Source organism: Bison bison, unplaced genomic scaffold (assembly GCF_000754665.1).
Source record: "Bison bison bison isolate TAMUID 2011002044 unplaced genomic scaffold, Bison_UMD1.0 scf7180017861046, whole genome shotgun sequence".
NCBI classification, from domain to species: Eukaryota; Metazoa; Chordata; class Mammalia; order Artiodactyla; family Bovidae; genus Bison; species Bison bison.
This window is the reverse complement of record NW_011491618.1, coordinates 1123953-1136654: the sequence shown is the minus strand read 5'-3', so window position 1 is coordinate 1136654 and position 12702 is coordinate 1123953. Positions and strand designations below refer to the sequence as shown.

At 46.2% G+C, this 12702-nt stretch overlaps 2 protein-coding genes across 2 annotated transcripts in view; both read right to left on the bottom strand.

Moving 5' to 3' along the window:
* The window catches only part of LOC104983014 (leucine-rich repeat-containing protein 37A-like), a 47607-nt gene extending 39673 nt beyond the window's left edge, over window positions 1-7934 (bottom strand). Inside the window, exons 1-3 of the mRNA XM_010832507.1 lie at window positions 7721-7934; window positions 3328-7654; window positions 895-966 (exon numbers count right to left, since the gene is read on the bottom strand). Coding sequence (XP_010830809.1) covers window positions 895-966; window positions 3328-7654; window positions 7721-7934 — 4613 coding nt within the window. The remainder of the gene's footprint in view (window positions 1-894; window positions 967-3327; window positions 7655-7720) is intronic.
* Window positions 7935-8334: 400 nt separating this feature from the next.
* The window catches only part of RDM1 (RAD52 motif containing 1), an 11427-nt gene continuing 7059 nt past the window's right edge, over window positions 8335-12702 (bottom strand). Inside the window, exons 6-7 of the mRNA XM_010832399.1 lie at window positions 11468-11553; window positions 8335-8732 (exon numbers count right to left, since the gene is read on the bottom strand). Coding sequence (XP_010830701.1) covers window positions 8631-8732; window positions 11468-11553 — 188 coding nt within the window. The 3' untranslated portion in view covers window positions 8335-8630. The remainder of the gene's footprint in view (window positions 8733-11467; window positions 11554-12702) is intronic.

Sequence of the window (12702 nt, the reverse complement as noted above, 5' to 3'; positions counted from 1 at the left end):
ACAAGACTATGGTTTTTCCAGTAGTCATGTATGGATGTGAGAGTTGGACTATAAAGAAAGCTGAGCACAGAAGAATTGATCCTTTTGAACTGTGGTGTTGGAGAAGACTCTTGAGCGTCCCTTGGACTGCAAGGAGATCCAACCAGTCCATCCTAAAGGAGATCAGTCCTGGGTGTTCATTGGAAGGACTGATGTTGAAGCTGAAACTCCAATATTTTGGCCACCTCATGAGAAGAGCTGACTCATTTGAAAAAACCCTGATGTTGGGAAAGATTGAGGGCAGAAGGAGAAGGGGATGACAGAGGATGAGATGGTTAGATGGCATCACCAACTCAATGGACATGATTTTGGGAGCTGGTGATGGACAGGGAGGCCTGCTGTGCTGCGGTTTATGGGGTCACAGAGTCGGACATGACTGAGAGACTGAACTGAACTGAAAAATTTATATCTACATAGTCTTTGCCCCAATAATCCCATTTCTAGATATCTATTCTACAGAAATACCTGACCAGATTCACAGAGGTGCCTGTATGAGGATATTCATTGCAGCAATGCATGCAACAAGAAAACTGGACATACAAACATCCTTCCATAGGGGCATTATTAAACTGTGATACATTTATACTATGCAATATTATTTAGGAGTTGAAATGAATGGGTTAACCCTCTATGTACTACGAATGAAAGTAATCTAAGACATCATGAAATGAAAGAGTCAAGTTGCAGGATTTTTCATTTGTGTAAAAAAGATAAGAAAATCATACAACAAACCTATTTGGTTATCTGGAAATATATATGTATTCAAATGTATATGAAAGAGTCTGGAAGGATATATACTAAACTCTTATAAGACAGTTAGCAGTTTGTATTCACATTTGGAGAGAATATACTCACAGTTTCTCAGCCCAACGGTATGCCTTCCATATATTTTCATCAATGTAAGAAATATAGTTTCCTTGGAAATTTCTGTGGAGAAACAGAGGTTATATCCTTGAATAGGCAGGAAAAGAATGAAGAAAATATGTAAAAGAACCATGGCCACCTTATGGGGAATATTCAAATGCAGAAGAAAAACAGATTTTTAATTCCCACAGCTTCCCAATGTGTGTGCTTAGTCCATCTCTTTGTGACCTTCTGGACTATAAACCCGCCAGGCTCCTCTGTTCATGAGATTCTCCAGGCAAGAATACTGGAGTGAGTAGCCATTCCCTTTTCTGGGTGATCTTCCCAACCCAGGGATCAAACCTTAAATGCTTAAAACGGAACTCATCTTCCTCAAACTAGCTCTCCTTCCCAACTGCTATATTTCCACTTGTTATACCACCATCATTCTCCCCATCGTGCATGCATGCTAAGTCGCTTCAATTGTGTCCAACTCTTTGCAACTCCATGGACTGTAACCTGCCAGGCTCCTCTCTCCATGGAATTCTCCAGGCAAGAATATTGGAATGGGTTGCCATTTCCTTCTCTAGGGGATCTTCCCAACCCAGGGAATCAACCCATGTCTCTTACGTCTCCTGCTTTGGCAGGTGGGTTCTTTACCACTAGCACCACCTGGGAAGCCCCATCAACATATGCAATTTTTCTCTTTCCCACATACCCAAGTCCCCCAGTGCTAGTCAATGACTGCATCTAGTTGGTTTTGCCTTTGTCACGCTCTCATGATTTTCTTTCTACTCCTCTCACAACCACTCTAATTCAGCCCTTTCTCACTTTACCCCTAGATTTTGCTAGACCATTCTATTTGGCCTTAATAATTCTCTTGTTTTAATCATTTGTCTTTCTTGCTTGAAAACTTTCAGTGGCTCCGCATGTCTTACATCATTGCTTTCAAACCTCCATTAGGATAGCCAAGGTTTTTCATAATCATAGCTTTCATTGTTCTCTAACCCAATCTTTTGGGCTTCCCTGGTGGCTCAGCGATAAGGAATTCACTTGCCAATGCAGATGTGTGTTTGATCCCTGGGTCAGGAAGATCCCTTGGAGAAGGAAACAGCAATCCATTCCAGAATTCTTGCCTGGGAAATCCCATTGGTGGCAGTGCCTGGTGGGGTACAGTCCATGAGGTCACAAAGAGTCAGATATGACTTAGCTACTAAACCACCACCACCGACCCACTTCTTTTTACAGCCAGACTAATCTATGAAATCCTGATCATCCTCACAGGCATACATTTGCCTAGACCATGCTCTCTGTTTCTTCTCTAACAAATCACAGCCAGTGTTTTAGTCCCAGCTGAAGTTTTAACTTATCCATGCAGCTTTCCCTGACCTCCACACCCTAATGATTACAGGTTCTGGTGAACTACAGCAGATATCTGTATCTCTTTTAATGCTTAACTGCATATTATCTCCCTTTTAAAGCACATCCCCTTTCTTCTCACCTATCATTGTCATGTTCTGTAGACAATGTCATACTTTTATGGTGCCCACAGTACTTAGCCTTGTGTTGGGCACAAAATGGGTGTTATACATAGAAAGTCAGGTGACAAAGATGAGTTCTAGATATAACTGAGGAACTGAATATAATAATAGCTAACACTAACATATATGCTAGGCACTGATGTTTTACATGTATTTTGCATGTATTTTGTTTTACAGGTATTGTGTGTGTTAAGTCGCTCAGTTGGGTCTGACTCTTTGAGACCCTATGGAACCTGCCAGGCTCCTCTGTCCATGGAATCCTCTAGGCAAGAATACTGGAAATGGCAATTTCCTTCTCCAGGGGATCTTCCTGACCCAGGGATCGAACCTGGGTCTCCCCCATTGCAGGCAGATTCTTAACCATTTGAGGCACCAGGAAAGCCCATGTATGTTAGGCACTGATATAAGAACTTTACATGTATTAACTCATCTAAATCTCACAACAATCCTATGAGATGACGACTATCATCATTCCCACTTTACAGATGCGGAAATTGAGTCACAAAGCTAACAAATTACAGATGTGGGTTCAAACCCAGGCAGTTCAGCTCTAGAATCTCTACTCTTAACCATTTGTTGTTTCACCACCAAGGAGGTGGGGAGAGGGACATGTTGCTGTAAAGAGGATGGAGCAAAGATGGGAGAAGAGTAGATGTGGAGGAATTAAATAATGGGGTAAAAAAATAGAGAAGGAAAAAGAATAGGGGTGATTATAAGTAAAAGACTGGAGAAGAGGGAACAATAGTAAGGAGGAGAATGAATATAAGGAATCGTTGACAAATGAAAGGTTAAAAATAGCAAGTCAGTCAACATGGGTTGGGGAGATGAGAAAGACCCAGGAAAACCTGGAAGAGGGGCTGCCATGTTAGGCAGGATGCAGAGAACAAATAAAGGCCATTCTTACAAGATGGTGAAGGTGCCATTGTAGGAGTTGGGCCCTGGCTCAGGCACTCTGTGGAGCTTCTGCTTTGCACTCAGACCAACACACGACAGCGTCTCGTCTTTGCAGGTACAGAGCTTACATACGTTGATGGTTGTGGGGGCATTCTGTACTGGTTGCTTCTTTCCTAGGATACGTTTTACACCAGGGGGACTTCTGGGTTTCGAAAACGGAGTCAAAGGAAAAAGCACCACCTGAGATATCATCTCAGACAGCCTCGGTTGCTGAGATATGCTAACTCCCAGGTCCACAGTTGGGACTGTGGCTTGAGTCAGGTTTGGTGGTGGAAGTGTCACCTCTGGGGGAGCCGTGGTCTGCTGCAGGGCGGTAGAATATTCAGACACCATAGCAGGTTCCGGAGTTATGGTAAGCTCCAGGTTTGCATGATGAGTTGTGACGCTGGGTGATGTTGGAGGCTGACTTTGATCCTTACTTGGGGTCTCCTGCAGGGTTGGAGGAGATTCAGTCTCTGTATTATTCACTGCGGTAACGTTAACTTCCACATCCATAGGTTGAACCGTGACTTCAGTCAGGTTTGGATGGGCAGGTGTCCCCTCAGGCTGTTCTGAAGGAGACACTGTGGTCTGTGGCAGGGAAGTAGAAGGTTCAGATGTAGCAGTTTCTGGAGTTACGGTAAGCTCCAGGTCCACGTGATAAGCGGTGACAGCGGGCGACGCTGCCTCGAGTGCTGGACCTGTCACCTCGGAATACAATGGAGGCTGAGCTACAACTTCCTTAATGGGTTTTGGAGGCTGAGCTTGGGTCTGCTGCACAGTTGGAGAAGGTTCGACCTCCACAGTGGATTCTGGAGTTAGTGTAAGTTCCAGGTCCAAAGATTGAAAGGTGACCTCACTCAAGGCTGGGCGCTGAGACTGGACTGGCTTTGGATGTGGCAGTGTTAACTCGGGGTATGGTGGAATAGCTGCAGTCTGCTGCAGGCCTGTGGAATATTCAGCCTCTGTCGTAGGTTCTGGAGTTGTGTTAGGCCTCTGGTCCGATGGTTGAACTGTGACACTGGGCGGCAGTTGGCTCTGAGCTGGCATTGGAACAGTCACCTCTTGCTGCACTGGATGCTGAGCTGGGGTCTCCTGCGTGGCTGGAGAAGATTCAGCCTCATTTGTGGATTCTGGAGTTATGGTAAGTTCCAGGTCCAAAGGTTGAACTGCGAACTCCGTCAACTGAGACTGAACTTGCTCTGGATTTGGAAGCGTCACCTCAGGGGGTTTGGGGCGAAGAGCTGTAGAGGATTCAGCTTCTACAGTAGGCTCTGGAGTTACAGTAGGCTCCGGGTTAAGAGGCTGAACTGTGATGCTGGGCAGTGTTGGATTCTGAGCTTGATACTGGCCTGGAGTTGAATCAGCCACAACCTCCTTAGGTGGCTTTACAGGCTGAGGTGGTAGCTCCTGCATGGTTGGAGAAGGTTCTTCCTCCTTGGTAGGCTCTGGCCTTATGGTCAGTTCAAGGTCCAAAGGTTGAACTGTGACCTCAGTCAAGGTTGGATGTTGAACTTGAACCTGCTCTGGATTAGGAATTGTCGCCTCCAGGGGTGTAGGTTTTGGAGTTATGGTAGGCTTCTGGGCCAAAGGTTTGACTGTGGCACTGGTTACGTTTGAATGATGAGTCTGATCCTGTCCTGATGTTGAAACTGTCACCTCATAAAGCATTGGAGTTTGTGCTACAACTTCTGTAGGTGGCACTGGAGGCTGAGATGGGGCGCCCTGCTGGGCTGGAGAAGGTTCTGTCTCTTTAAGGGGTGGGGCTGGGAACTCCTCTTGGTTTGGAGAAGACCCTACATTCTGAGGGGGCCGTAGAAGCTGAGGAAGGGTCCCCTGAGGGGCTGGAAGTGGTTCCATTTTTGCAGGGGATTCTGATGTCTGAGTCTGAAGCACCTGCTGTGTGGGAGAAGACACCACCTCCTTGGGGGGCTTGAGAGATACAGTTGAGCTCCCCTGGGGAACCGGAGACTGAGCTGGGTGTCCCCCCTGGGCTAACGGAAGCTCTATCCCCCCAGGGGGATCTGGAGTATGAGCAGAGTTCTCCAGCTGCACTGGAGAATGTTCAAGCTCTTTAGTGGGGCCTGGAGTTAGGGCAACTGCCAGATCCACGGATTTTGCAGTGATATGAGGCAACACTAGACCCAGAGGTGAGTCTGTTACCTCATTCTCTACTAAAGATTGAGTAGCAGCATCGTCGGTGTCCTTTGGAGGCTGAGCTGGTTGCTCATGCTGGGCCACAAAAAGTTCATTTTCAGAGGCAGTCAGTGGCTGATTTGAAACCTCTTGCTGGACTGACAAAGGTTTTAACTGCCCAGGGGACACTGTAGACTGAGCTAAGGTTTCCTTTTGGGGTGGAGACGTTTTGACCTTATTAGTGAATGCTGGAGTGATGGTGAGTGCAAGATCCACAGGTTTGATAGTGGCGCTGGGCCGCTGCAGAAGCTGACCTAGAGAAGAAACTGTTGTCACATGATGTTCTGGAGAGATAACTATAATTTCATTAGATAGTTCTGGACGCTGAGCTGTGGCCTCCTGCTGGGGTGGAGAAGGTACAATCTCATGAGCCTGAGGATCCTGAGCTGGGGTCTCCTGTTGTTCTGAAGGTGTAATTTGGGTAACAGCTTCTGGAGATGGGACTGGAGCTGGCACTTGAACTGGCAAAGGTTCAACTTCCTCAGGCAACTGTGAAAGCAGCGTGGGGGCCTCTGGCGGGGATGCAGAAAATTCTGCATTAGTAAGGGGCACTGAGGACTGAGCCAAAGGTATCTGCTGACTTGGAGAAAGTCCTGCCACTGGAGTGGGTTCTGTGGTTATGGTAAGCTCTAGATCTGCAGGTTTGACAGTGATATTGGATATGCCTGAATGTTGACCAGGTTGCTCCACCAGGGTTGCAGCAGATTCTGTCTCCACTGGAGACAGAGCTAGGGTCTCCTGCTGGGTGGGAAAAGATTCAGCCTCATTAGGGGACTCTGGAGACGGAGCAGCATCTTCCTCCTGGACTGGAGAAGATTCAGCTACTCCAAGAGAGTCTGACAGCTGAGTCAGGGTCTCCTGCTGGGTGAGAGAGGGTTCAATTTCCCCAGTAGGCTCAGAAGGCTGAGTTAGTTGCTCCTGTTCACTTGAAGAAGGCTCCACTTCCTCGGGGGCCTGGCCTGTGGTCTCCTGCTGGCTTGGAAAAGCTTCAACTTCCCCGGTAACCTCAGAAGGCTGAGCCGGTTGCTCCTGCTCACTTGAAAGTTCAACCTCCCCCAGGGTCTCTGGAGGCTTCTGCTGAGTTGCAGGAAATTTAGTTTGCTTAGTGAGCGTAGGAGTGATGGTAAGTCCCAAATCATGAGGTTGAAATGTAACACTGTGCAGGTTTGAATGAACCTGATGTTCAATGCCAGGTCGAACTATTACCTCATCGCTAATTGGAACTTGGAATTCATACTCAGTAGGGAACCCTGGAGCTTGAGTTGGGGTCTCTTGATGGAGTAGAGATGCAGCCGTCTCAGGATGCTTTGCAGGCTGAGATAGATCCTCCGGCTGCACTGGAGGAGTTTCAACCCCATATTGTTGCTCTGGAAACTCAGATGGGGCCTCCTGTTGGGCTGGAAGAGGTTCTAACCCCTCAAAGTGCTCTGGAGGCTGAGATAGGATCTCCTGCTGAACTGGAGAAGGTTCCACCTCTTTAGTGACCTCTGGAGTCAAGGTAAGCACCAGATCCAGAGGTTTAACAGTGACATTGTGCAAGTGTGACTGCTGAACTTTATGATGCGCTACTGGTCCAGCTACAGTCTCCTTAGGTGTCTCCAAAGGCTGGGCTAGTGCCTCCTGAGGGCTTGAGGTTTCCACTTCCTTGGGTGCCTCAGAAGACTGAGACAGAGCCTCCTGCTGAAGTAGAGGTAGTTCTACCTCTTCAGTGGGCTCCAGATGCTGAGCCTGGGCCTCCTCCTGGGATGAAAAAGATTCAGCCTCCTCAGGCATCTCTTCTTGGGATAAAGATTCCAACTGCTCAGTGGGCAACGGTCGGCGAGTGTGGTGCACCTGCTGAGATGAAGAAATTTCAGCCTCAGGGGGCTCTGGAGGTTGATCTGGGCTCCCCAGAAAATCCGTAGGTAGGCTCTCCTCAGGATAAAAGGCATCCATACTGGAATCTAAATAATCCTCCTGCAGTTCTTCTAGACCCTGATTTTTTTTTCCAAGTTGTCTTGTAGTTCCAACAACAACTTTGGCAAGAGGTCGATGCTTAACAAGATCTTTCTTCAGGTTTGAAGGTGAAACAATAAACTTCGTTGGTTTTGAGCTCTTACTACCTAGAGGTGGAACAAGTATTTCAAATGATTGGTGATTTTCAGCCTGATCTATAGTTTTAGTCTTACTTTTGTGTTGAGGAGGCAGAACCAAGGCTTGATTCTGATCCCAATCTAGCACTGGAACTGCTACTGGGAGCTTTTGATGCTGGGTTAGCTTGTCATCCAGATCCTCGTGTAGAATAGCAAACTTATCTGGCTCTGCCAACAGCTCTCCGGCTGAATCCGAGTCTAGGTATGGAACCAGAGTCTCACTCAAATCCTCATGAGGCAGGGCCAACATGTGGTCTGGAGAGGAGGAAGTCAAGTAATTAAAGCCCCCCGGCTCTGCCAGGGGTGTGAGTGCATGGGGCAATTCGGGCAGGAGGTCAGAGGAGTGTGAAGACCAGGGCTCAGTCAGCCCTGGGGGGTCCGAGGTCAACTGGACAGGGCCCTGGGCCCGCTCCAGAGGCTGAACTGCCTGAACCAAAAGCCACAACGGTTGCCAGGTAAGGAGGAGCCAGCGGCGCAGCGGGGACATGACATGCGGAGGCTCCCGGGCGCAGCGACCCAGGCCAGTGGGGCGCCGGCGCCGCCCCTGAGCGGGAGCCGAACCGTTATGTGAGCCCGCAACGAGCGCGCACCGTTAGCAACCGCGCGCCCCTCCCCCGCCCCGCGTCCAGCCCTTTAGTTACGACACCTTTAGTTACGACACCTTTATTAGGTTCGAACCAATCTGCGCCATCTGAGTGCGCCTTTTTCCCAGAGTCACCAGGGCGCCAACCAAGCCGTCCTTCCTCTCGCACAGTGACCTCCAGTCGGGCCCTCTCCCCAGCCTACCCCAGCCCCTCCCTGGCTCTGCGCAACCAGGCAGGATTTGGGCTGCAGACGTAAATGGCCCTGGACGCTGACAGCCCAGGGGTTGGGGGAGGAGTGGAAGGGGATGCAGAGCTTCCCAAGGAAGCCCCAGAGGCCAAGCATTCTGGGAAATTCAGAAGTGCTAGTCCAGTTCTGGCACTGTGAACTCTTGCTCCTCAAAGCTGAAGTCTGAGAGGCATTCTTCCTCCCCTTGGCCACACGGCTTCCGGGAAAAGCAGCTGACCTGCAAAATGAGCAGGGCAAGTTAGGCTGGCGGGAGGGGAACACACCTTATAATTTTTAAGTTATTCAAAAATGTTGCTCTTTCCTCTAAACTTTCAGTACCCAAGTCTGGTCATTAATTCACCACTTTGCTGTTAAGGGTTACCACCAAATCAGTGGTGACTTCGAAATTTCTGTAGGAGAGGCTTTGGGCAAGTGAGCAAGTCATTCTGGGAAAGAATGTCTAACCAAGTGAATGGGCCTTTACATTACCATGGGAAAACTTGCCCCATCCCACCTCGTTTCAACACAGCCATTAATCTACAAAAATTGCAGTGTCACTTTATAGAGTCCTGCTCTGTGTACACACCTGGACAAAACACTGAAGATGTTAAAAGTCAGCCTGTTTTAGTAATTTTCTTGAAATACTGTAACTAAGCACACAGTTTACTTTCTTCACAGTCCTTTTAAATAATGTAGTCCTTTTTGTTTGGCAAGACCTCTAACATTTAAACTCCAAAAGAAAAGCTTTACTGGGGTTCAGCCCCGATTGGATCCAGGGGTTCCCTCGGGAGGACGGCATCGGCGACTGAGAGAAAGAAAGAAAGAGATAAGGAAAGAATTTTTCAGTTAAGAAAATAGAGGAGAGAAAAGAGGCTGATATTCCTTGGTTTATGCAGAAAGCCAATAAAGCCCCAGCATGGGACTTGCTCTGTTCACGTAGGCCGCAGGCGTCCTCTCGAATAGCTGAAGGTGCCCCACCTTAGGCACCTTCTCGAGTGGGTCTTAGAAGCCCAGGCAGGAAAGTGAACGCAGAGGGCCCCTGCACTCCAGGGAATCAGCCTGAAAAGGAAAGAGAAAGAACCACATGGGGAGACCAAGCTTTGGTGAGCAAGGCCCACACTTTATTTTCCAAAGTAGTTTTTATACCTTAAGTTGTGCATAGAGGATAATGTGGGGGAGGGGGGCAGGTAGAGTCATGCAAGGTCAGCAGTCCTTGATCCTTATCGAAGCCAGGCTTTCTTTCTGCAAACTTATCATATGCAAAAGCTTTTAGGTGCTTTACATCATCTTCTGGTCAGGAGACCTGTTAACATTTTATGACCCTTTCTTCAGAAAACTTATTTTTCTCTAAAGGTGATTATTCTAAGTCAGGCGCCACCCTCTGAAAGCATTAGATAAAGTTGCATTCCTATAGGGCAAAAGTGTGGTGGGCTATAACAAGAAAAGAATTAACTCAAGGGTCCAAGGTTACAAACATTAAAGCTACTACTTATATTTCTATATACCAACTATATTAATCAATACACTCCCAGGGACACAGTAGGTAAGGGATATGGAAACTTGGCAGCAAGCATTAGCTCAACAAAGAAATCCTCTACTAGTTCTATTCTAACGATTTTAACTCTCTGAGAAGCTCTGCATTGTTAGAATATCTTAAGCTTCCTGTGCCTCTCATGGTTGGGAGGCTGTGAACAATCACAAGCATAGCTGCAAGAGTCCAAACAAACGTGTCAGGCAAGCTAGAAAGTCATCAGAGGGGTTTGAATTGAAACACTCCTATTATGCCCAGGAGACTTATTAACTAGAATTTTAAGTTGATTTTCTTATAGAGAAAGGTGGTTGGGGATAGCCCCCTGTTAATGTCAGAAGAGTTGGTGAAAGTCGTGAAATAGTAAAACAGACAAATTTTGGTTTTGGGGTAGATGCTCGGGCAGGTCCAGGGGGGCCCCTTGAGCCCTGACTCGCCTTTGTATATCAGGCCTCTCGGCATGACCTTTGTCATGGGTGGGAACTCCCGTGCTGGCTCCCGGCAGAGCTTCATCTTATTCCCACTGTCCAACCTAATGCTTTTTAAATGGAACTGATTCAAAGATTGGCCTCATTTGGGAACAGATTTGTTTTTATAATCAGGTTTCCAAAATCTTTAGCATCAATACCGAATCCTTTCCTCTCTCATTTCATAGGAAGTTAGCCTTCTAAAAGCCCAAACTTGGGTATGTTTGAAGTTTCCTTGACTTATTTGATTTAAATTGAATTAAAATAATTATTTTGTAAAGAAAAAACTTTCAAAATTTTTGTTTTTCAGGATATAACCACCTTTTCTTTCTCTACTTTCTTCTCTTCAAAACACACTTTGCAACATTGGGGTGGGTTAAATAATCAGAAATCTAGCCCCAAATTAAGTTCTCAATGACATGAAACACATTTTTTGCTCTTTTTTTAAAAATCCTATATGCAGTACATTAATGTTTTCTTTTAGAAATTACTTTGACAACTTAATCCCTGATTTGAGGCATTCATATAATTGGTTTACAGAAAGGTCCTTCAGCAAAATATTTCACACAAAATACATATGAAATCTGGGTAGAACACCTTATTTGAAAGGCATTAATACAGTTTTCACACACTGTAGCATAATCACAACAAATTAAAGCCATAATTACTTTGTTCCCAAATGCCCACAATTCTGTTTGAGGGGAGTTCTAAGAGGCCTGTGTCTTCTCCTGTGTCCACAACTGTACAAGTACCTCATGGTCCTCAACCCTGCTCTCCAAATTTAAATAAGGGGTCAGAGAGAAGGCTCAGACATCAGGAAAATTCCTAGAAACTTCCTGCCTCAAAAGCAGTTTCAGAGTTTATCATTTCCCTAAGGATGATGGAGCTGAGCAGACATAGACATGCCAAGAATCTTCTGGCTGTTTTGAATTATGGCTACCCTGGCTTTGAATCCCTTCAGTCTTTCTCTCCACATACTTGAATTAAATCCTGTAGTTCCTCTTCAGTTCTAGCATCTGTGACCTCTTCACAGGATCTATACGCCACAGCTATTTTACCACTTTCTGAAATAGAGTTAAGAAATATCAATTCAGAAATTTTGTTCCAAAACTTCCTGTGCACAATGGTAGCATCCAATAATTAGACATTCTTTTTATTTCTAAAAGCAGAAAACAAGAGCATTTTCCTAGCAGTTCCCTCATTCGACACATATCATTACTATTTGTGAAAAAATATGTAAGAGAAGTATCATTTTTGGTTCAAAAACCTTTATGATCTTAGAAATAAGAACTAAGGAATGATGTAGTAAAAGCTGTGGAAACAAAACTGTTCAATCACAATATGATTCAATAGGAAGGCATTAAGGAGGGGTCAAAGTGAGTTCAAACCAGGGATAGATACCACTGGACTATACAGGAAATGTCATATTAGAAGCGAGGCAAGTGTCTATTACTTGGGACCAAAATTCTACCAGATACAATGAACAAAGCTTTGGAGAGAATTTTACTGGCCTATGTACCTTTTGGACTACACAGCTTCCCTCAAGGCAAACTACAGCCACCAGGCTTTTCAGTTTAAGGAATTCTGAGTGCATATAAGGAACACCATTTGCATATTCAGTTCAGTTCAGTTCAGTCGCTCAGTCATGTCCGACTCTTTGCAACCCCATGAACCGCAGCACACCAGGCCTCCCTGTCCATCACCAACTCCCAGAGTTCACTCAAACTCACGTCCATTGAGTCGGTGATGCCATCCAGCCATCTCATCCTCTGGCATCCCCTTCTCCTCCTGCCCCCAATCCCTCCCAGCATCAGAGTCTTTTCCAATGAGTCAACTCTTCACATCAGGTGGCCAAAGTACTGGAGTTTCAGCTTTAGCATCATTCCTTCCCAAGAACACCCAGGACTGATCTCCTTTAGAATGGACTGGTTGGATCTCCTTGCAGTCCAAGGGACTCTCAAGAGTCTTCTCCAACACCACAGTTCAAAAGCATCAATTCTTTGGCGCTCAGCTTTCTTCACAAGTCCAACTCTCACATCCATACATGACAACTGGAAAAATCATAGCCTTGACTAGATGGACCTTTGTTGGCAAAGTAATATGCTATGTAGGTTGGTCATAACTTTCCTTCCAAAGGAGTAAGCGTCTTTTAATTTCATGGCTGAAATCACCATCTGCAGTGATTTTGGAGCCAAAAAAAATAAAGTCTGACA